The 25801-nt window shown below is 31.3% G+C and overlaps 1 protein-coding gene across 2 annotated transcripts in view; it reads left to right on the plus strand.

Moving 5' to 3' along the window:
* The window catches only part of LOC111626557 (semaphorin-2A-like), a 257482-nt gene that overhangs the window by 61047 nt on the left and 170634 nt on the right, over window positions 1-25801 (plus strand). For both annotated transcript variants that reach the window (XM_023369968.1, XM_023369970.1), the window contains exons 2-3: window positions 14296-14350; window positions 15591-15750. In XM_023369968.1, coding sequence (XP_023225736.1) covers window positions 15633-15750 — 118 coding nt within the window. In that variant the 5' untranslated portion in view covers window positions 14296-14350; window positions 15591-15632. The remainder of the gene's footprint in view (window positions 1-14295; window positions 14351-15590; window positions 15751-25801) is intronic.

The raw sequence follows: 25801 nt of genomic DNA on the forward strand, positions 1-25801 counted from the left end.
TAAAGGGTGTTACTAATGAGAATTTCCAAATGAATCCAAAAGTGTTCCTTCATACAAATCAAGCCAAATTTTAAATATAATTCATCAGATAGTTAAGCCGTTTTGCATAAATTTCAAACTCTACTCGGATAGAATAGCATATTAAGCAGTCATGAGGTTAAATAATTATGACGGACGTGTTGCAACGAGGAAGTTGTTCGTACAAGCTGTAGAAAAGTGTGATCGAATTATTTATTTTCGTCCACGAAAGATTTTACCCCGAAGATGATCCAACTAGCTTTAAACGATCGTATAAGTTACGAGAATAATTGCAGCCGAGGATTAAGAACGACTGTCTAAACAACTCGCCGAGCACCCCTGCAGTATAATATTTTACAACCCATTAGAATGATAGATGGACGTAACCCGTGTGTATATCCTCCTTGCAGCCATATTATGATCCAGACTGTGTGTGTATACGTGTATCAACTTGCGTTAAGTAGTGCAGGAGTAAAACCGTTATCGGTTCGGTTTCAATTCCTCTAATGGATTTTCCTCCCTCCTTTCTGTACAGCTGAATATTATCATTCCGGCTGTTTGGCAATCGCTGTTATTGATCGTTCAATAATAATAATCATAATAATAATAAAGGGAATATCATTTTTTTTCTTTTCTTTCTTCTATCGGTTACTGTACCGAGTAATTAGACGACTTAGTTACAATGCAACCAGTCGCATCAATTGTGACGTTACCGCTTTCTTTCACCAATTAAATAATATTTCCGTGAAGCTGTTTGCCACCCCCTCTTGTCGATAACGATATGTCTCGCATGAGTTGGTTGCAGACTCAATCGATGCTGTGTTATCATTGTTGTTGAATTGCATGAGTTATGTTCCAGTGGGTAGTGGGTGGGGCAAGGCCGTGTTATAGCAGGTTGGACTCGTTAAGTAATGACTGTTTGTTGGCCTTGGTAATTCGAGGATCGCTTGTTTGATTATACCAAAGAGAAAGGATCAGATTTCAGTGTTAATGGACAAGTATCGGTTATTGTTTATTTTCAAAATAAAAAAAAATCAACAGAAATGGCTCTATTTCATTGACGGATTCTTGCCATTTTCTTGGACAGGGTTCTTTGTAGGATCCTTATAAAAGACTCTTGTAGAAAATTGAATTTTGTTAGGATTATTCCTCTACTAGAACGTAGTTCGTGATGAAATTCATACGAAACTTTCTTCCTCTTTTTACTGCATACTTCGGATACTTTATAAAGTCCTATCATTCTCGTACTCTATTACTCGAAGCTAATCTAAAACTCTAGAATGGTTGCCCTTGGGCATAGTAAGTCGGTAGAACGCCATCTACATGCAAATCCGCGAATTACTGGAGCAATTTTTTCCACATCTCAGATCTGTCACCTCGACTCTATTTATTTGGTGACTCGTTTTGTAGCTGTGAGAACGACCGAATCTGCTACGACGAAATACGTGGGAAGTCAACCGCTGTACCAAGAATTTTTTTACAAATTCCAATCTTTAATTACACGTCTTAGATACAAAAATCGCATGTCTACATTTTTGTATACCTTCGAGTTATTATAAATCTTTTCAAATTGTTTGAATTTATATGAAGAGTAGTCTGAGTAAAGTATTTGTCTGCCTGCTTTAGATCATTAAGTTACTTCTACGAGTGCAAATGTGTTTATTGGAATCGGATAAGAATTTTAAAATCTGTTTCCAGCAAAACAAAACACGTTCACGTTTATGTTTTTGAGATTAATCTCTTCTTTTTGTTGAATTAACTTTTGTAAAAGGATTGAATTTTTGTAATGAAAAAAAAATAATAATAATAAGGAAAAAAATAAAAAATTTATGTAACATCTTTTGCTTAAATTTCCATATCCAGAATATTTTATCCAGAAAATCATTTCTGACATTTCAAAAATCGATAAAAATCGAATAATCTCGTTATAAATATTGTATACTACGTTCCTTATATACAGCATTATTATTTTTTTTTTCTAAAATTAAATAATATAGAAGTCTATGTATTAATTAAAACTATAAAATTACGAATATTTCGTAGAAAATCTCTTCAATTTTNATTATTAAATAAAATTAATATTTTTAATACCATATTAGTGAATAATCAATTAGTTAGGCAGATTATTGTTAGTGAAGTTTTATATAAATACACGTGAAAAATCAATAAATTGCATAAATTATCAATGATAAATCCTTCCTTCCCTAAAGAGGTGAAGCTCATTATATGATATATTGTCATAAATAAACGTTTTGATGAAATTTTCGACATGTAAAAATGTTAATAATGTGGCAACACGCTAAAGGTACGGTGTGTACTAATGGTATTTTGTACAATCATCATTCTTACGTAAAAAGCGGAACTAGAAAATGTCAATATGAGTCGAGTTTTGGTTAGAATTAAATGACAGGATCATCAGTTAAAATTTACGAATTAGCTAAAATGCAAAGTCCATAATATGGCGTGTTTGTAGATAACTGGTAACGTATCGTGGCCATGGCCATGTTTGGACCGAGTTGCATTATTAATGAAGTGTACAGGGTGTACCTGGTTTATGAACGACCGTTACATTTCAGTGAGTTTCGACCATAGGGACCTGCCAATCTCTCGGCGATAGCCCGCAGGGTTTGGCAAAGTAATTTATCAGGGCCGGGGGCATTTATTTTCCATGTGGCACGCGAACTCCGTGCTAGGCATGTGTGTGCCGTCCTGATTACTAATAGGCTTATCTGTTCACTGTCCGGCAGCTCCAGGAAGGTTGAAATATTATTTCCGGTCACTTAGTAACGACGGATTTACATAGTCACTCGGGAAATTTGCTAGGCACCTGTCTTCCCCGACCTTTGTCTGACTTATGTCATCGAAGTGGTTCACCTAGACGGGGATTTAGAGAAAGATTTAAGCCGGATTAATTCCGCTAAGTTGTGTTGCAACTTACGCTTACACTCACCTCGTAATTCATATGCTAATTTATTTCAAAAAGCATACGTAAAGTTCTAATTTCCACCAATGGTTACGCGCCTGTTAAAGGGTGTTACTAATGAGAATTTCCAAATGAATCCAAAAGTGTTCCTTCATACAAATCAAGCCAAATTTTAAATATAATTCATCAGATAGTTAAGCCGTTTTGCATAAATTTCAAACTCTACTCGGATAGAATAGCATATTAAGCAGTCATGAGGTTAAATAATTATGACGGACGTGTTGCAACGAGGAAGTTGTTCGTACAAGCTGTAGAAAAGTGTGATCGAATTATTTATTTTCGTCCACGAAAGATTTTACCCCGAAGATGATCCAACTAGCTTTAAACGATCGTATAAGTTACGAGAATAATTGCAGCCGAGGATTAAGAACGACTGTCTAAACAACTCGCCGAGCACCCCTGCAGTATAATATTTTACAACCCATTAGAATGATAGATGGACGTAACCCGTGTGTATATCCTCCTTGCAGCCATATTATGATCCAGACTGTGTGTGTATACGTGTATCAACTTGCGTTAAGTAGTGCAGGAGTAAAACCGTTATCGGTTCGGTTTCAATTCCTCTAATGGATTTTCCTCCCTCCTTTCTGTACAGCTGAATATTATCATTCCGGCTGTTTGGCAATCGCTGTTATTGATCGTTCAATAATAATAATCATAATAATAATAAAGGGAATATAATTTTTTTTCTTTTCTTTCTTCTATCGGTTACTGTACCGAGTAATTAGACGACTTAGTTACAATGCAACCAGTCGCATCAATTGTGACGTTACCGCTTTCTTTCACCAATTAAATAATATTTCCGTGAAGCTGTTTGCCACCCCCTCTTGTCGATAACGATATGTCTCGCATGAGTTGGTTGCAGACTCAATCGATGCTGTGTTATCATTGTTGTTGAATTGCATGAGTTATGTTCCAGTGGGTAGTGGGTGGGGCAAGGCCGTGTTATAGCAGGTTGGACTCGTTAAGTAATGACTGTTTGTTGGCCTTGGTAATTCGAGGATCGCTTGTTTGATTATACCAAAGAGAAAGGATCAGATTTCAGTGTTAATGGACAAGTATCGGTTATTGTTTATTTTCAAAATAAAAAAAAATCAACAGAAATGGCTCTATTTCATTGACGGATTCTTGCCATTTTCTTGGACAGGGTTCTTTGTAGGATCCTTATAAAAGACTCTTGTAGAAAATTGAATTTTGTTAGGATTATTCCTCTACTAGAACGTAGTTCGTGATGAAATTCATACGAAACTTTCTTCCTCTTTTTACTGCATACTTCGGATACTTTATAAAGTCCTATCATTCTCGTACTCTATTACTCGAAGCTAATCTAAAACTCTAGAATGGTTGCCCTTGGGCATAGTAAGTCGGTAGAACGCCATCTACATGCAAATCCGCGAATTACTGGAGCAATTTTTTCCACATCTCAGATCTGTCACCTCGACTCTATTTATTTGGTGACTCGTTTTGTAGCTGTGAGAACGACCGAATCTGCTACGACGAAATACGTGGGAAGTCAACCGCTGTACCAAGAATTTTTTTACAAATTCCAATCTTTAATTACACGTCTTAGATACAAAAATCGCATGTCTACATTTTTGTATACCTTCGAGTTATTATAAATCTTTTCAAATTGTTTGAATTTATATGAAGAGTAGTCTGAGTAAAGTATTTGTCTGCCTGCTTTAGATCATTAAGTTACTTCTACGAGTGCAAATGTGTTTATTGGAATCGGATAAGAATTTTAAAATCTGTTTCCAGCAAAACAAAACACGTTCACGTTTATGTTTTTGAGATTAATCTCTTCTTTTTGTTGAATTAACTTTTGTAAAAGGATTGAATTTTTGTAATGAAAAAAAAATAATAATAATAAGGAAAAAAATAAAAAATTTATGTAACATCTTTTGCTTAAATTTCCATTATTCACGCATTTCTGAATACAAGAATGGTAAGTTCGTAGCAAAGTATTTATTATTTTATTGTAATTTTAGTCAATTTTTCATAATGGCCGACTCGACTAGACAGTTAATCGACTGTCACACCATGCACACACACACACACACACACACAACTACTGTGAGAACGTGACGTCACGTAACAAGCGTAACTATTAGTAATCTAAATTTGAGTATAATTAACAGATGTCAGCTTGTAGAAGCCAGTTTCGTACATGGATCGTTTTAAATACTGCATTCTCCTAGGGATTCGATAATTAACTAAAATTTCAACTCTTTGGATATTAAACGTATCGTGTACTGTACTTTATCACCTCGAAACAAGTTTTATTAAGAAATTCTTTAATTTTTTTCTTCCCTCTTCTTCTTCTTCTTATTCCTCTTTCTAAATTTATAGATGGGTTTTAATTGGATTTGAGAATTCTTAAAAGTATTTTTTACGTAGCTCAATTCTTAAAAAAAAGCAAAAAAATATCAGAAATAAATTTTTATTCGCATTTATTCATTGAAAAAAATTAATAAATAAATCTGTAAAAAAAGAAGAATTGTTTAATGTTCTTAATTTAATTGTTATTTACTTAAATGTAATTAAAAGTATTTGGTAATTGTTGTTAGTTTAATTCCTTCAGTATGTATTATATGTAATTACAGCTTATGTTAGAAATTAAGATTTTTTTTTTATTTTTTATTTTATTAATGTTTAGTTGGGAATATTTTACGATTTTTAATAATAATTATTAAATAAAATTAATATTTTTAATACCATATTAGTGAATAATCAATTAGTTAGGCAGATTATTGTTAGTGAAGTTTTATATAAATACACGTGAAAAATCAATAAATTGCATAAATTATCAATGATAAATCCTTCCTTCCCTAAAGAGGTGAAGCTCATTATATGATATATTGTCATAAATNTCCTTTTAAGATTATTCTATAGAGATTCAAAATTTAATATTGTTATTACAGAATTTGTTATTATAATAATACTTAAGGCTCGTTTAATATTTGAATATCTAAAATTTAATGAATATTAAACGCAATTCGTATTAACAAATTAGACTGATCTTAATCTATTAAGTTAAAGATAATTATTTTAAAGGTCATTAATGAGAAATATTTGCCATTAATGGATTTTGAGTTAATAGCCTAATTAGTGATTTTAGATCCTTATTTAGGATTAACAATTTAGACTTAGTTTAACGAGCTTTAAGGCTGTTAAAATAAATGACAATAGAAATTCAGGATATGTTATTAAACATTTGAAAATTAGTAAAGTTGGAAAGTTAATATATATACAATAATTTCTTTTTTTAAAAAATGATTTTTAAACTTGTAATATTGTCAATATTTTCTGGAAATGTTTATCAATTTTATTGACTATTTGTTGTTAGCAAACAGAAATATTCTTGTATATAAATAAAAAAAAGTTCAGAATTCAGAGTGACTTGTATTTGGTTTTAAGGTTATATTATATTATATGAATCTTAGTTTGAATAAATGTATGATTTATATATTTTATTAATAAAACATTTAGCTAAATTGTAAAAGTCATATTATATGAGAATTACGTGAATAGAGGCGTAGTTTTTAAATAAAGAATGAAATATAGACTACATCAAGATTCGGATTCAAAAGCCAAACACATACTTTATAACATAGGAATCATTGTTTGAGTAAAAGTACAACTTATTTATATTTGTTTTTTTAAGACATCTTATTTAAAAGACGAGGAAAAATATTGTTTATACAGACTACTAAACAGGGGTGTTTTTTATATATATATATATATATAGCCTAAGTTATGTATCAAGCACAAGTAGTAATAGTGTAGAGCAAATAAGCTCTCGACATAAAGCTTTCTTCGTTGTTCTTTCTTCAGTTTATCCAAGACAGATTCAGATTTATTATATCCTATATAGATCTGCAATCTATATTTATATATAATAAACGCATTCTGAGGAGTACTCGTTCAAAGAAGAAATGGCATACGTGCAGACGTATTTACGACATCCCGCTCGATCGTAAATTACGACAGCTCGTTGTTAATTGCGTGGGCGTAACTCTTGTCTTCGTAATCCCGTCACGTTTCGAGTTAGAACTGATAATAATTTTTTTTTTTTTTTCCTTCTCTTGGCTGGAATTTTGCTTATACGAAAGTGGACTCTACACTTGTTACAGGATCGATATTCACTGCGCTGACAGCTGACCTGCTGACTGGGCACGGTTTATTTTAGAGTTCACACCAACTAATCGATACGAAAGACTTCCACTGACTACTACTACTACTAGTTGGACGTTTTAATTCTCGTGAGCAACGTCGAAGTCGATGCACGATTGAGACGTCATCCATCGTTAGAAGAGGGTTGATTTCCCCACTCACTACTTACCATATCTGGTATTTGCGGGTGGTAGAGTTGCCGATATCCCGTGATTCTCCACGCCAACAAAATATGTCATTTGTATGCCGGTACCGGTACCGCTCTTCCAATTTTCTCTGGTCGACAGTCAGGTGTGTTCAGGCGTTTAATGGAGTCCACCTCCTACCGAGTATCGCGTTTGTCGTTTGCTGCATTAATACAGATTCGGTTTGACCTTGCATAGACCAAGAAGTCGTTGGCTATTTGCTAAAACTCAAAATTAATTACAAAGTGCTTTAACCGTGAAGAAATAAGATGATGATGAAAAAAAGAAGATTATCCGCTTTGTAGAAGAGCCTTATTATTGCATACAGTAGCACTGCGTGTGTATGTGTGTGTGTGTGTGTGTGTTCTCTAGGAGACTCCCTCTCTTCATTTCTCTTCTTTCTGCCTTTTTTTTCTATCCTTCCTGCTTGACTTTTTCAACCGCTCAATCTCATTTTGTAAATTAAATCTCTGTTGACGTGTTTAATTTTACACTTACCCAAAACTGCATCGCTGTTTTAGTAAGGATATTCTCCCAAGTATAACATCGGCTAATATAATTTATCTACGTGGGGGAGAGAGTTAAAAAGAAAAAAAAAGGATTACCATCTGCCTCCAAACTGTATAGTTAATTTTTCTTTAGTGATAAACTTTCAAAGAATTTTTTAGATATTTCTTTTTTACAAGAATGTATTTCACAACAGGGCGATTATCATTCTTGGTTCGAACCATTGCCCCATTTTGCGAGTCCATCTGTATTCGGGATGTAGCCTTATGACGTGTCATTGTGTGACACGCGCCGTTTACTCGTTGCTATGGCAATACGCGTGCTGTTGACTCGGCTATTTATCAGCCAACGACGACCGACCCGATAACGCTAGCAGTTGTGTTCATATCGGTGCTGCGGGCAACGTGAGGTGCATGGCGACAAATAAATTCCTACCTCTGCTAGATTCTAGCTAAGTCTTCCACTTGGGAAAATTCCCCGAGTTAAGGGAAGATTTCCCGGCGGACTTCATATCTAATAAATAATACATGGGTGCACAAGGGACAAGTATCCATCATGCAGATAACAAGTCGTGTAGAGCATTCGACCCCAAAACATTTGCTTCTCTTGTTATGTACAAGTGCTAATTCGTAGATTAAATTGTTATTTTGCACTCATACATTTTCCCCTCTCAGAAGAATTTAATCACTATACAAATTCTAGACATATTAATTCGATTATCCGGGGATGTTTTTTGTTTTTTCTCTCGTATTTTAAGTAACATAACTACAATATACATTTATTGTATAGGAGGGAATACTATTTTATTTCTAACACATCTTAATCAAAGAAATGACTTCTATACACGCTTCTATTAACTATGTCATGCGGGAAGAAGAATTAGATTGACGAAGTATTGACAACGTATTGCGATACTTCGAACGAGTTTCCGTCCTATAGATTTAATCAGATTTGTTTTGGCAAACAAAGCTACACAGGATGCACAATACTTGGTTGTTAGCCCAACTTTCCAAAACTTTTCTATCAATGTTTGTACGGCGCTTAATTATAAAGGAGTAGATTTGATTTCATTAGGTTGCTTTAGTGTAAACTGGTTGCTTTGTTTCTCGTACCCCTCCGTCAATTTATTCCAAATTAAACTTAATAATGTTTCTCTACCAGTGAAGCGAATTAATAGGAACAGACAAAACTTTTACACTTATAAAAAATCTCTCTTTATTCGAGTGGTCCATAATGGTTCTATTTTTATTTCCCTTTAACTATATCACTGATTCCGATAAGATAAGATTAAAAAAAGTCTGTAGAAGAGTGCAGTTTTGATACATAAGAAAAAATAGGGGTATAATTAAAGAGTAATGGGAACGAACATCAATCCTTTTGAAAATCATTCTTTGTGCTCGTAAAGTGTAGCGAGGATTAATTCTCTTTCGGGTTTTAAACAAGATTCCAAAAAGTAAACTAGCAGCTGTCTTAATGAGTCGAAAGCAAATGGATGCATTAAAAGTCCGACTTCTCAATACTCATTCCATTCGTGTTCAACTTCTATGAACTCTAAAAATGTACGACACAACGTTCGACTTTCTTCCTCCAACGTAATTATATTTGTTACTAAAGTAGTACGTCTGCATTCGATCGTGTTGTTTGAACTATCCGTCTGCTTACAACCAACACGACTTGTATTACAACTTTCTCGACTACATAACCAATCAATGATTTATCCTCTCTTTTTTTTGCGCTATTTAAACTGACAATTTTTAGTAAACATATTTACATTTATCATTTCATGAAAATTAACCTCGTTATATGCTCGACAGTTTTCTTCTTTTTCTTTTTTCCCCTTCTTCTTTACCGAGTTTAAATATCTGTTGTTAAATAAATAAATCTTTTTTAATTATTTTAGTGACGGTTTTTAATTTATTTAACGGAAAGTAAGAAGAGTATGCTTCTTAATTAGTCGCTTGACGACACAATTCAGAAAAGGGAATGCTCTTCTCCATTAAAGTTGCAATGAAGACTAAACAAACAAAGCGTTTTGTGTCAATCTTCCAACAGAATCCATCCATTCTGTTAAATTCTAGAATGGAATTTAATTAATGAGTACGATAACACTGTCACTTATGTCACGTTAGAAACGAATCGCGACTGTTCACTCGCTATCTTTGATTTATACAGATTTTTTTTTCCTCCTTTAATACTATTAAGTGCCTAATATTGCGGATCCTACAAAGAATTTTACTGGTAAACAAATTGTTCTTATACAAGTTTAATTGGCACGTTACTTACGTCTTAATCTTACAAGCGACAAGCGAACATTTTCTTATTTAATTGAATTTTATACCGAAAATCCGATTTACTAGATTATTTTCTATTATTTAACTTGTAACAAAAATTATTCTAAGTAATTTACTTCAGATTTATATTCATTTAATACTATAAAATTTATATTATATAATATATTTAATGCTATTAACCTAAACTTCTTTTACTTTTATTAATTAATTAAATTTCGAAAATATTAATTTTGTATTTTTAAAATTTTATTTTATAGACTAGACTGTAAATTATTATTAGTGATATTTTAGTACTGTATTAATCATGGAGTATCTGTTAGTAGGCTGTTAAGTAATGTAGTAGCAGTTTATATCTAGATATTATCCGGATTTAAACTATATATATATTTAGTTATATTTAGTATATATTTATATATTTAGTGCATATTTAGTATCTAGAGTTGTTCATAAGCATTCCGTATACGAATAGTATGAATGGAATGTTAGTACATTTACGTAGCTAGATATTAAACATTGACTAGCAGTTCTCATTTAGGTGTGAAGGAAGCATCTCGTGCAAAATTACGAAAGATAAAAATAACATGGAAATAAAAGAAACACGTTAAAGTATGATTATCAACTGAAAATCCTCCATAGAACCATGTGGACCCCCTATAACACTGTTGATTATTCCGTTTTATATGAATTCCATGTTGTACGAGTCACTTAGATTTTACAAATACGTGTACCGGGCTGTGAACGGCTCACGTATTTGTAAAATATAAGTGTCTCGTACAACATGGAATTCATATAAAACGGAATAATCAACAGTGTTGTAGGTGGTCGACTGGTATAACAATTAAATTGAGAAGGGTTGAAGAAAGTCGACCAGCCCCACATTATTGGGATTTCCCCGCATTTAAATATAGAATAGACTCTATATTTAATACTATAAAATAGATTAAGTCATTCGACTTTATATTCGATTTATGTTAATTTTCTTTTCTACTGTTTAGAATCTAGTAGCAACAGAAATGTTAATTCTTTCCAATTAAAGCTACTTTTAATATTACTAAAACTACGTACGAACTAGTGAATTTTTAGATCTATTTATAAAAATAATTAATATATTCTATAGGTCTATTAAATAGAACTAATTTAAGAGCAGCATCAATTATAAATAGGATAATTTGTGAGATAATAAACTATATCGTTTATACCTTAAATTGACTTTTGCCATTGAAGTTATTCCCAAAATAATATGACCACCGAAAAAAAATAATAAAAATAAATTCTAGTTAATTCAATATCGAATATTTCGAAGTCATTAACATTCCCCAACAAACAAAATCATCTCATTTGCCTGCTTACTGTTATAGATATTTCATAATATCAATTAATTTTTATAGTCAAAGGGAGGAATCTCCGAGTATCAAAGGAGAAAAAAAAAACAGTGAAGAAAGAAATAGAAGAGTTACTTTTTCCAAGAGATTATTTTCCGTCAAAATTTTAATTTATGACTCTCTACAATATTTTTAATTGAATTTTTATTTAATTCAAATTAAAAGCGTAAATTAATGATAGTAAAAAACGTACGAATTATCTAAAATATCGTCTATTTTTTTAAATATAGGCTATTTTTTCCTTCAAAGTTTCTGTTTAGTTACGAAGGTTATTTACGCTAAGTGTATAGAAAATTTTCTTATTTATTTTATAAGATTATTTATGACATTGAGCCGTAGATACCTGGTCATCAGTGTAACAAGCTTATCTAAGTTTAATTACGCTCATTAACTTGTTTAGATGAAAAACTAGAAAATTATCTCGAAAGTATTACGATGCAGGGTAGAAAGAAGACTGATACTTATATTTTGCCGAAAATTTTCCTTTGCCTTACTTAAATTAAGGTATATTTTCTTTTACATAAAACGTCAAATTATTATCTTTAATTAATTAACTTGTTTATATTATGCTTTATGATATATACTTGAAAGAGATCCGTGTCCTTTTTATTTTAGGTAATATACTATCAGGCCCTTCACTTAAATTTAACGCCCCTTACGTGGATCCTGATTCAGTTTAATCGGTAACTTATTTATTTTTTTCTAATACAGACAATACAAATAATACTTTCTGGCAAAAATACACAATTATTTTTGATGTGGAGGTGTTCTATTGGTGATTTTTGTCCGGTGTTTACTTGCCAAATTCGGGAAGAAGTTTTGTTTTTCCAATGGCGATTTAAAACGTTCAATAATAACGTGTCATCGTGGTTGGGACGAGTCTAAAGGAAATTTTAACGGAAATTTATCGACGGATGTTCCTTGTACACACTTTTCTTTTGTTATACAAGTTAATAAAATAATTAAGTTCGAAATTAAAGTTTTTAATTTGGAAAATATTTCGGACTTTATAAGAAATTTATACTTGTTTACAGTATTATAAGATTATTGTTTCTTTTTATTAATATTTTAACTTTTAAAATTCATTTTCAACAGTATAAATCAATTATATATTTATTTAAACGTTATAGATTATAATAAATGAGGCTAAATATTAGTGTAAAATTAATAGGTCTTACGGAAGATTATTGAATTATTTGATATTTTCCAAAAAGTTTAATATAAACATTTATGATTTTTTAAAAATTAAAACACATTTTTAAGGAATAAAATTTAGTTATTTGTAATATTTCTAACTTTATTTTATTTTAAATATAAAATTTATGTAACTTATATTCTATAGTATTATATTTCTCATTAGAGAATGAGCCATCACTCTATGGAAACTGTGCGACAAGCTATACATTACAAATTATAGGTTAAAATCTATATAAGACATAACACTTTAGGATAATTGAATTTAATGGAATATATTATAATTAATACTATAATCGCCAAGCAACTGCAATAAGTTTCAATAATTAAATGTCTGCACTTCTGTACGGAAGACGTTTATGTGTTTTATGGCAAGTAATACGAAATGACACCATAAAACTTTATTTATATTAATAAAATATATAAAAAGTATATATATATATATATATATATAATCTCTAGAGTAGATATTTCATAAATGGAATATAGAAAAGTATATACATTTTTTTTTTTTAGACCTGGGTTCATTTCAGTCTGTAAAGTAATATTGCGGCTTAAAGATACAGTTGAGTGGATCTCTCCCAAGGGATTGCGACAGCTGGAAGGAGTGGTCCGAGTCAAAGTTGAGATCGCTGTTACTGTAAATTGCCCATAAGAAGACACGAAGTTTCCAAGCCAAGATGTATGATCGGTAGTAAGAGTTCTGTACGTAACCGAGTCTCGACCACAGTTTTGTCGTCACTCCTAATGGATGTAAAAGTGCAAAGTTGGATGGAAGAAAATCTCGAATGGTGACGATCCTAACAAGAAAATGTAAAATATTGCAGTGACTTTATACAGTATGAACTGTCATTGGTGCGGTATAGAATCACTGTAATATTTTTAGCTTTTTTTAAAGTTACAGTTGTTTTCTATCTTCTTTATCTGTTTCGTATGACTTTTGACACGCTCGTTTAAGATTTCCATTTATACATTATTCCATATTTGTATCGTATGAATTGCTAAATGGATTTCATGTTTATATTTCTCTTTATTTTGCATCATATGATACGTTTAGGATTTCCATGTTTACGTTTCTCCTTATTTACATCGTACGACATTTCATGAACTCTTAATTTCTTATATTTGAATCGTATGATCCGTATGATTATACTTATCCTTACTCGCATCGAATGACTTTTCACACACCTTTTTAAAGGTTTTCATTGAATTCTCTACGTTTTCCACGTCTTATTTGCATCGTATGACCTCTGTTAGCTGCTCGTTTACAGTTTAATTTTTATACTATTTCATATGACCTCTGGCACGTCTCTCTTTCGAATTTCCCATTTAAATTCTACTGCACATTAGCAATGTTATGATTATTGACACGTGTTCGTTTCGGGTTTTCTGCATGTAACGAAGCAGCGCTTAGAAAAGTGTAAAGTGTAGAGGAAAGGTTAACTAGGCTATGTCCCCTGGCTAATTAAGCGTAATGGAACACAGTGCACTAATTACAGAATAATGACTGTTGTGACCACATACTGTTAACTAAAGGTAAAATGTTTCATTTCCTTTTCTAGATCATTCGCAGCGTAGATTTTGCCGTCCTAACACCTTCCAGCCAGTTTATACACGGTAAGTACTAGATAATTACACTTGATGAAGAAAAGTTTCTTAACTTGACACAAATAAACAAATAAATAATTCTTCTATTAAATTTAATTCGGTGTAAGGAAAAAAAAATATCGAAAAATATTTCTCACGTCATAAATTTAATTAATTTGATATTTTTCGTTTATTTATTTTATTTTTTCATAAAAGAAATTGTGTTTTTTTATTATTGGAATCTTAATTCTGTTTAAGACTAATAATTCTATTTTTTTTCTTACTTTATTTTATGGTTTTTTAAAACAAATTACATTTAAAATATTTAGATAGAAATTTAATTCGATTTCATATAAATTTTTGATAAAGAATTTTCTATTTATTTTCCTTTAAAAAAATACACAAAAATGTATGCAAAAAAAGTAATATTTAATTAAAAATAGAAAGAAAAATAAATTATATTAATTAATATTTATATTTTGTTTGCTTATTTGTTTAATTTAATTGGTGTATAGGCCTATATATATATATATATGTGTATTTTAAATTTTTCTATATTTTATTGAGGAATTTTCGGATACAATTTTTATTTTTCAATTTATATATTCTAAGAAATTTATTGTGAAATCCGAGTATTACTTCTCTCAACTCTTTTACAAAAGAGTTGTTCTATCCTTGTACAAGATGCATTCTACAATGAGAGAAACTCTATGTATGGTGTAAGTTACTGGTTTTTTTTTAAGAAAAAAAGAGGAAAAAAATGCTGTAAACATCGATTTTTTTTAAAGAAGAGAATTGCTATTAACAGTTAAACATTTATTTTATTTTATTTTTTTATAAAATTTTGTTAAAGTTGAAACGATAAAGTTTTAATACATCACAGGAAAAAAAAAAAAACTTATTTTATTCCTATGAAGTTTTATAGACCATCTTAGAAAATATTGAACGCGATTCTTTATTGATTCTTTAAAAAAATAAATAAATAAAAAATATAGGTCTATATATTTATTTATTTTTATTTTTATTTCTGTATGTCTTTTAAATATTTTACTACTCAAAATTAATTTTGTTCGTATTTTTATGTATATATATATATACAGCTTGTATTAATATAAATGAAAGATTATTTAACTTTTTGAGGATATATTTTTGATGTATTTAATGGCTTTAACCTTTTGTTTGTAATATTTAATTATTTTTTATGATATTTTTGACGATTTTGACCTTTAATTTGTGATGTTCTCAGTAATTTTTGCATTGTTTTTTGTAGTGGTGATATGAGAAAGATGCTCCATCTTCAGTAATAAAGAGCATGGCACCCGTTCATTATCATCGCATTTGGTTTCGTTTGCAGCTCTTCGCATCATTTCTAATTCTTCTACATTGGGGGTTGATTAGAACTTCTCCCCCAATTCGGACTATCACAGGAGGTAAATATTACGGTATTTTTAATGTTTATTTTATTATAAAATAACTATTAAACATACAAAAATTTATAAAAATTTCTTGGTGGAGTACGAAAGACGAGTTGTGTATACAACTAAATTAGCTAAATTTAATAATACAATTTAATTTAGGTTAATTTACGTGAGCTTGTTAAAGAGGAAAACATTAATTTGTTTAATGGAATTTTATTTTATGGCGTGAAAACATTGACAAATAATAAATAAAGATGTTGATAAATAACGATTAAATTATTATTTATTTTATTTTTTTTAAATAAATCAAAGTATAACATATAACTTTTATATATAAGTATTAGACTAGAGTATATAAACGAAACGGTAAAATTGCAATAAAAACAATATTTCATCTACTCTTTAACGTCAAAATACTGTGCTAATATGTCAGAAAGACAAGACATATTATAGTATTTTGGACAGTTAGACGTAAAATTATAAAAAATTGACTGGATTCCAATGATCGAAGGAATACTCCAGATAAGAGTCCTATCTGTCAACTTCCTGATAGCGAGACAAAATCCAAAAATACCAAAGAGTTTATCATCAAAAAAAAGAAAAAAAAATAGATAATTTTCTTCCATTTTGAGTATTCATGCAATGATTAACTTTATCTAAAGTGGAGCATAAAATATTCCTTCATAAATTCATCTCTCTCTCTCTCTCTCTCTAATAGTACNGCTCTCTTTGGAGTTAGAAAATCATCAAAAAAGTCCCATCGAGATTTTTATCTCATCAAGCATGACCAAATGGCTTTTCTAATAAAACACTAGAGTATATAGAATCTCGGTTTTCTTCGACATTTCTCTCAATGGTTTTATTGGAAATGCCCTGGCTCTTTCCGTAAGTATAACCATCTTCGGATATCTTCCAATAATTTAAATTGTTCCGGGTCATTTCTGATAAAATATTAAATTATTCTAAAAGAGAGAGAGAAAGGAGATTATAAAGATGTAAATTTTATAATCTTTCTTTCGATCAATCGGAATTTAGTTCGATTTCTAAGCACGATAATGCAAAGAAGTTTGCAGAAAATAACTCTTCTCTCTTTCTCCTCTTTTCGATTTTCTTCAACTAACGCTCTATTGATTAACAGTTGTAATAGTTGGAAATGTTTTTTTGCCTCCGGTAAGAAGAAAATATTCGCTAAATATTCTTATTTGTACTACGATTTCTTTTCTAATATCTGAATTATTTCCATCCGATTCTTTCTGCATGTTGAAGAAATTTATAAGAACAATTTATAACTTCCATCGCTATCTTTTCCGGATGATGGAGAAGATTTTTCTCTAGGAATTTTGATTAAAAAAAATGTTATAAAAATGAATTTATTTTCGCTCTTCATTGTATCCCATTTTCTAATAATTGTCTAGAGATAAAATTATTTATTACAGGAAATAAAACTAATTTATACATTAAATATAACTACTTTAAGCGTTATTCTTCGTTTAGAAAATGGTTTTAAGAGAAGATTTTTCGATACTTACATTTTAAAAATGTTAATAAACTTGACTGGATATGAAGTTATTTACTTTACAGAAATGATCTTTTAGTAGTAAAATATTAAGAGATTATCAGATAAAATTATATTGATAACTTTTGTTAATGATATAGTAACGGCAAAAGTTATCTACGATAGAATTGGGAATTAATTTTACTTGTAAGTGGTGACTAAATCTGACTGCTAACTGCTGAGAGTGTGATAAATTAGTTAAAGATACATTCTGGATAATAGTGATTAAGATCAAACGTTATTGTGCGTTTGGTAATTATCTTCAATGATTTCTGTTGTTATAATATAAATATTTAATACAAAAATAAGAATTTATAGTACTTTAAAAATGGAAACTCTATTCTCTAATTTTAACATAATTATAAGGATGAAAAAAATAAGAGAAGATTGAGAATTTTTTTTCTTCTCTGAAATTATGATGTAAAAAAAAGCTGGCAATGTTGTTGCTGGGCTTTCCCGGCATTCTGTATTTGTTTTCATCCTTAATTATTGCTACTATTACCTTTATAAGACTTCAGATTGGTTCGGGAGATATTCAGGGGATTGGTCTATATCTCCTGAATTAATGGTCTAATTTTCCTGAAAATTTCTAGAAACATTTCCATTTAATACATAAATCTTCCTGCAAAATTTCAGGAATTTTCGACTAAATGCACAGGAGTTATTAAGATTGAAAGTGGATGAAAAAATTGTGCTCTCAATACAGAAAAAACTCGACTTTTTTTCTACATTTTTCAACGTTTCGAGGTCCCCTGGGTCCAAAAATATAAAAACCTTGGGGGGTCATTTTTGACCGATCGCCATACATTTTTTCTCTGTTGTATAAAGTAATATTGGAATTTGTATAATCTGTTTGCTAGAAGTTTTTCATAATTATTAATTTAACGTTTCAAACACTTAGCGTAAAGATGTGATGTATTTCGAATAGGATTCGCGAGCTACTAGATGGGAAATACAATTATATTTTAATATATAATAAACCTATTTGATTGTGTGGATACGAGGAATTAGTCCTTGTGGATAAAAAGTTAGTTACTGCATTTATTTTCGTAATCCTTTGGTAAAAGTTCTCTGAAAATAAGTTACGAATCTAAATTGTGATTGATACAGAATATTTGTATCGATTTCTCTCCCCATTTGCGCTATCTCTTATCGTTCTCCAACACATAGCAATTGATTTAGCCACAAATTAATCGCTCTTTCAGCTTATAATATCACCAAAAACTTATAATTGTGAATATATTATAATTTCCAGATATGGACTATTAGCCTAAATACAAACACGTGCTTTCTTTATATATAAGTGTTTAATAATTCCATCGTCTTAACTAATATATAATCATACAAATCTTTAAGATATATTTTCGACAGTTTTGTAGGATTACAAGGGGAAAAAATAGGGAATTTTCTTCTTATTTTATCGAGAGAATTGCAATGTTCTGAAGGATAAAACTCATCGATTCGACGACGATTCGGATATGAGAAAATACGTCCAATGAATACACAACTAACATTTTCCGAGTTTGATAAAAGTAACCTTTTATGGGACAAGGCTCATAACGTATTTCGACCAACACACTATTATAAAAACCATAGAATAGCAGTCAATTTAATGCGAAAGACCAACTTTTGCATTTTAAAGATCGCTCTCTTTGGAGTTAGAAAATCATCAAAAAAGTCCCATCGAGATTTTTATCTCATCAAGCATGACCAAATGGCTTTTCTAATAAAACACTAGAGTATATAGAATCTCGGTTTTCTTCGACATTTCTCTCAATGGTTTTATTGGAAATGCCCTGGCTCTTTCCGTAAGTATAACCATCTTCGGATATCTTCCAATAATTTAAATTGTTCCGGGTCATTTCTGATAAAATATTAAATTATTCTAAAAGAGAGAGAGAAAGGAGATTATAAAGATGTAAATTTTATAATCTTTCTTTCGATCAATCGGAATTTAGTTCGATTTCTAAGCACGATAATGCAAAGAAGTTTGCAGAAAATAACTCTTCTCTCTTTCTCCTCTTTTCGATTTTCTTCAACTAACGCTCTATTGATTAACAGTTGTAATAGTTGGAAATGTTTTTTTGCCTCCGGTAAGAAGAAAATATTCGCTAAATATTCTTATTTGTACTACGATTTCTTTTCTAATATCTGAATTATTTCCATCCGATTCTTTCTGCATGTTGAAGAAATTTATAAGAACAATTTATAACTTCCATCGCTATCTTTTCCGGATGATGGAGAAGATTTTTCTCTAGGAATTTTGATTAAAAAAAATGTTATAAAAATGAATTTATTTTCGAGATGTCTATATTTAATAAATTTATATAATATCGAGTTAGAATTAAGTTAATTTTGATAGAAAAATCGAAATATATTTAACAATTTATTAAACATTTCAAGATTTACACGATTTTCTCCGTCTAAACTTTACATTTTTCGATGCTTTTTTTTTTTTTAAAATTTCACTCCACTTTCTTTTTTTACGATGTAATCCTTACATTTCTAATTATTCTACTTACCTTTATTAAAATTTTTGATTTCTATCTTCATCTCGAATGAAAAGAACTTCTCCATCTTCGGGGAACAGTTTTTGTCTTTGGAGTTTGATTCGATGTAGAAAAGATATACACTTTTTTTCCTACTCTTTTTTTCTCAGAGAATATTTTATTTGCAAGAAGGAAGGACGAAGAAAATAATTATATATTAATGAGTAAAATGCTCGGTTGGTTTCGTTGAAAAAAGTGAGTGTAAAAAAGAATTTGTCTTCTTAATGCCTGGAGTAATTATCAGAGAATGAGATGTCCGAGTCTAATACTTGTTCCTTTTCCAGTCATTGCAGATAGACAGCTGTCTCGATGTGGAATAAAAGTTTGAAGTGCGGTATGTTGGCAGGAAAGGCTATTGTGTTGGCTGTCATTAAACGAAATCCCAGCCTAATTGGAAAATTCTCGGCACCGGTCAACAAAAGCATCCAAGAAAATGGTTTCTCTACTTGGACGTCGGGGTTTAACAGCATTAGAGAAGCTCCAACGGTCGGATAGTAGCGGAACAAAGGAAAGAATCATATTCCATCTAATTATACGTGTTAGTGTGAAGTGGGCAAGAAAACTGGCGACGTTAATGGATGGGCGCGGACACTTCGCATCGATCTGGCCTCCTCACCTTCACATTAATCCTCCTCCTCCTCCTCTTCCTCCTCCAACTCCTCCGTTGTAAAAATATTCTCCCGTTTTATCGCTTAGTTTTTCTATACCCGTCCACGTGACTGCTTTCGACACGATCATTGTAATTAGTGGCCTCGCACCATCTGACAATGTGCGGTTGTAATAATGTAACAGCTTGTGTTTATTCTTGCACTGGAGCGGCTCTCCTGTTAATATGGACGTAGTGACTGGTCGGATGTGTTCTATTGATGTATCTGTCGGTGACTTTCCTTCTATCTAATGCCTTTCAATTATAGATTATTCCGAAATTACTACGATCGAATCGTATCCTAAACTTTTATTCCACAAACGATTTAACTTATCAAATGTTTTTCCTTCCGAAATACTCATCAAATTGTTCCCTAACGTTCCGAATTGTTTCTAACAATTTCTATTTTTCAAGTAACTAAAGACATCCGAAGTTACAAGTAATAATAATTGATGGAGTGCTCTGTACTAATTTGATGAAACTGATCTAAATCACCTCGTTCGGTGGTCTATTTGGTGCCCGTGAGACTAACATTGTTTGTCAGTTCGGCCTCCTGCAGGGAGTTTCAGCTTTGGAGATGTGCCAGGGTCCACTGTCCTCGATACTGCACGACAATTACTCTTGTTAGACACAGCAACGTAGTGACAAATTAACGTTACATGGCTGGCCGATTACCTGTGTTCATGTTTCTTTCTTCTAATGTCATATTTTCTTAGGAGTATCGATATATTCAAGAACTCTCTATAAATCTTCCATCGATGATGCGCTATGCAAATGACTACTTGGAAGATTTTTGAGATTTTTATAGAAAATAAAAGAATTTAAGTATCTGTTTTTGTTCGATAACTCCCTTTTTGACATTGTCGATTTAGTTCCATAATAAATTTTTATAAACAGTAAAAAAGTCATAGGACAAAGTAAATGTAGAGTGTATATGTATATATATATATGCTTTCGCTATAATACAACTCCGTAGTCGATCTACACAACGTGAAATATAAACCGGACACAAAAAGGCGAAACCATTAATCACCAATGCACAATAGCAGCGAGTGACGGTGCATGGTGCTCATCCATCAACAACATAGCTGGAACGTAGCTTAGGTGCAGGGAATTTCTCTTGTAATTATCTATTACAATTCGTCTGAGGACGTTGAATCAATAGAGAAATCTCCCGTACAATAACCATTTAACTACAGAGAAACAATTTGATGAGACGCTTTATGAGGCGATAGGGAATATACAGAATATTATTACAGTAGAATCTCTTTAAAATCTTCAATTTATATATTAGATGTTGCATAAATTGAGCCGTGTTTTATCGAATTCAATCAAATGAAGCGGCAATTGTCACTGATCCGAGATTCTAAATCTATTAGCACACCAGTTATTCAAAAAATCCTCCATCTCTGTGAGATAAATATATATATTGTTTCGTTCATTCTAAATTTGATCCATTTTAACTGGTCTAATTTACTCGTTTATGGAAAAAAAATCAATAAAAACTGAAATAAAATTAAGAGATTTAAAAATGTAATTTTTTTTTGTCAGAATTATTGTTTAGATCTTTAAAGATTTCTATTAAAAGAGAACTTTTGGTCATGGATACTCACTCATGAATACGGATTTGACTCGAGCATTTCCAATTCAGATAACTTGCATTTGTTTATACTAAATCTCTAGAATATTTTTAAAAAATTTAAAATATTTTGTAATATATTATCATTACCAATTTCTTTATGGATAAATTCAGAATTAATTTATGCATACAGATATTCATTTATCTTCATATCTCGTTACATCTTATCTATCTTCGGATCTTTATCCATTTACAAGTATAAAGAGAATGATAAAATAATAGATGGATAATGATGAATACCTTATTTTTTTTGAATTTTTATCCGTATATTTTAATATTTATACACACCTGGTAGAGTAGATGGATAATATTTTAAAAATATTCTTCTGTATCCATTTATATACTCGTAAATGGACTGGGAATTGAAGATAGATAAATGATTATCTTAATCCATTGATTAATTGTTTGTCTCGTAGATTTAATTATAGAATTCATTCAACAAGATAGGTGGAGGACATTAATCCTTTGCATGTTTGTTATGCCATTTTTACTTATCTTATAGGCTAGTGTCAATGACAGGAGGCATTTCTAACCTTTTATCTTACTTTACAGCATCATTTCTCTGAAGTCCGTCTGTATATTCTTTTGAAAATGTTCACCAAAATATCATTCTCGTTCGTGTTTCACAATAACGATTATAAATAGTTGCAAAGAATATCTTTTTAAGGGTAAAATGATCCCTAGAAGAGATAATAAAAAAGAGGTGCTTATTCACAATAACCATTCCGTGGGGCCCACTAGCATTACCACTATCACCACATAACGAGATCCACGATGCTGTCAACGAGCCGTTGTCTGTAAGTGGATGGTACAGAGTTGCGTGTCTCGAGCTATTTTTGCTTACCTCCCTATCACGAAGACAGTTAGATATGTACAGTTGGTCACAACCTGTTCTCCCGGCCACATACCCACGTGCCGTGTGTCATTATGTATCATTAACGAGAACTGCACCACGATATCCGTCTTAATTTCCAACGTTGGCCTTTAGGGAACTACCACCCCCGAGATCTTTCCAAAAACTTTTCTCCCCTCACAAAAGATAGTGTAGAATGGAATTCCTCCCTTCTTTTCAACCTCCGGCTTTCTCAGTTTTTAAACTGTCTCCCCCACTTTTTTTTTTACTTCGTTTATGGTCTTCGTCCCGAGTGTCCCTGCCTCGGGGTTCCATCTTCTATAGTCAGATAGTAAGAACATGGTGCCTTGTGACTCAGATAAAGTTAGCTCGCGTATTATAGATTACAACTGTCTATTTACAGCTTTGGTTACGAAACGAAATGTTTTTATATTTATTTCCACCTTCTTTTTTTTTTCTTTGGTCAATAGACAGACACACAGACCCGCTAAAACCTTAAGAAATCTGAACGGCGATGGGAAACAAGTTTTAATCGGATTGGTTGACGTTTGTTGAGGTTATCAGAGTTGTACAGAGACAGACTAAAGCTATAATCCTCTGTAATAACATGTTGTACGGCCATTTCTGATGGTGATAGCTTGGCAGTGAATCTTAGCATTACAGAATGGATAGTAAAGTTTCGACAAATTTTTTTTACATCATCATTTTTTTTTTGTTTTTTATATTTTATGTACAATCTGCGATATAATTAGAATGTAAATCCTAGCTTTATCAATAGAGATTCTCGCTTTAGAGACAACATCAGCCACTGTTTTATGGTTTCGTAGTTCTAGAAATTTGTCTACTAAATCAAAACAGTTGGAGGGTTGCCCGACTCGTTCTAGACACTGCAATCGTTCGAACTGTCAGCTGTTATTGATAAATGAGGAGTACACCATAATTAGGAGGTCTAATTAACGACACTACGTACAACACGAAATTCCTTCGTGCATCAAATGTCTGTTGTCCCGACAGCAATGAAGCATCCTATTTGATTTTCATCGAAATTTACCAGATTCTAATTTATCCCATTTACCAGAAATGCAACATATTTTCTATTAATTGATTATCATGCAAATCTTTGTCTTTGTATTTATTTTTTTGTTGTTAATACTTGATGTGCATCGATGCATTAATACAAAATATGCCTTTTCTGCATATTTTTCCTCTCCCGTGCTGCATTAATGCTTCTATGTAAATTAATATTGATACATAAAAGTGTTAATGCAATATAAAAAAGATAAAGATCATAATTAGGCATTACAATATGCTAAAAAAGGTGTTAATTAGGCAAGAAAAGAAATAATAATCACGCATTATATTACAGATAACGAGGCATTAATACTTCATTGTATGTAATGCAATGCTCGATTATTCGAATAATCCCTTTAAGATGCCGATTATTGAAAAGTGTATAAGTTATAGGTATATAATGGATGGGTCACGATGGGTCGTGCGAAAAAAATCACCCCTGGCAGGTGAGAATTTGGAAACTTATTAATAATGCGTTAAGGTGAATAGTTAGATAGAGTTGCAGGAATGACAATAGGCATAGACGTGAATTGTTTTGTATAGATGGAAGTAACCGAGCCGGAATTAGTATTGTGGCAAAGCCGATTTTAGTGTGCAGTGAATTGCAGAGTGATTTAAGCTGACCACATTAAACAGGCTCTGGTGTTCGGATCTCCAAGCGATCGTTAACTGGATGCCAGAAGCAGGCAATTGCACGCGATCACCATGAAATTGCGTCGAGAGGACATCTGTTGCTTGCCGAATGCACAGTCCAAAGCGCAAGGAATTTACTAGATTGGGAAGGAACTGTCCTTTACATTTAACAGATTCACTGCGCTTATCATTTGTCAACACTGGCCCAACACATTCCGCTAGTTTTAACTCTCTCAATTGAATATAGTAATTACCAAATTACTCTCTGCATATCGACTATATTCATTCTCTTCTGTCGCTTTATTTATGAATTTAACAAAGTATGTTAACGAAGAAAAATTATTTTTACATACTATTTCAAGAAATTCAGTTTCTTATTTGTATTCTTTACTATAATAAAAAAGATCTCAAAAAAGTTAACAATATAAAATCGTGCGTTATTTGGCTTATCTAAAAACATTAAGAAATTGTAAATTTTGTTAATATTTTTTTTAAAAACTCTTCTAATAGAGCAATTTGGAGGTTATCGGGAGATCAAAAAGAAATATTTTAGTGGGAGAGATTTTTCTGGAATTTTTCGTAAGATAGCAACAATTATTGCAACGATCAAACCAAAAATGACCTTTTCAAGGTCTAAACAACACCTCATCTGTTATTAAAGCGAAGACAAAGATGTAATTAAAGAGTGTCTCAACATGAATAATTACCGAGGTGATCAATATATTATCTTTTCTTTATTTTTTTTTTCTAGCTTGTTTCGACGTATAATCAGCCTTTTTGGATTGAATCGGGGTGACGGACCTCGAGTCCTTTTCACCTCCACATTAAAAGTGACGACAATACTTTTTACGATAACGATTTTGGTATACCACAGGATAATTCTTTAATTTTATGGTTTACTTTATGACACCGTATACGTGGTGTGCCACTTAAATAGTTTTTATCTCTTCCTAATCCACCTCATATTTTTTTCTCCCCCGAGTTTCTTTACATAAATTTAATGCAATTGAATGTCTAAAAACAAACTACTAATGTAATTGAAAATTGAATATTGAAGTAACACATTTTATTAAATATATAGCTGTTGTTGTAACGTGTTGGTATAGTTTTGGATCTT

The sequence above is a fragment of the Centruroides sculpturatus genome, unplaced genomic scaffold (assembly GCF_000671375.1).
Source record: "Centruroides sculpturatus isolate CEXI.00-Female unplaced genomic scaffold, Cexi_2.0 scaffold413, whole genome shotgun sequence".
In the NCBI taxonomy this organism is placed as follows: domain Eukaryota; kingdom Metazoa; phylum Arthropoda; class Arachnida; order Scorpiones; family Buthidae; genus Centruroides; species Centruroides sculpturatus.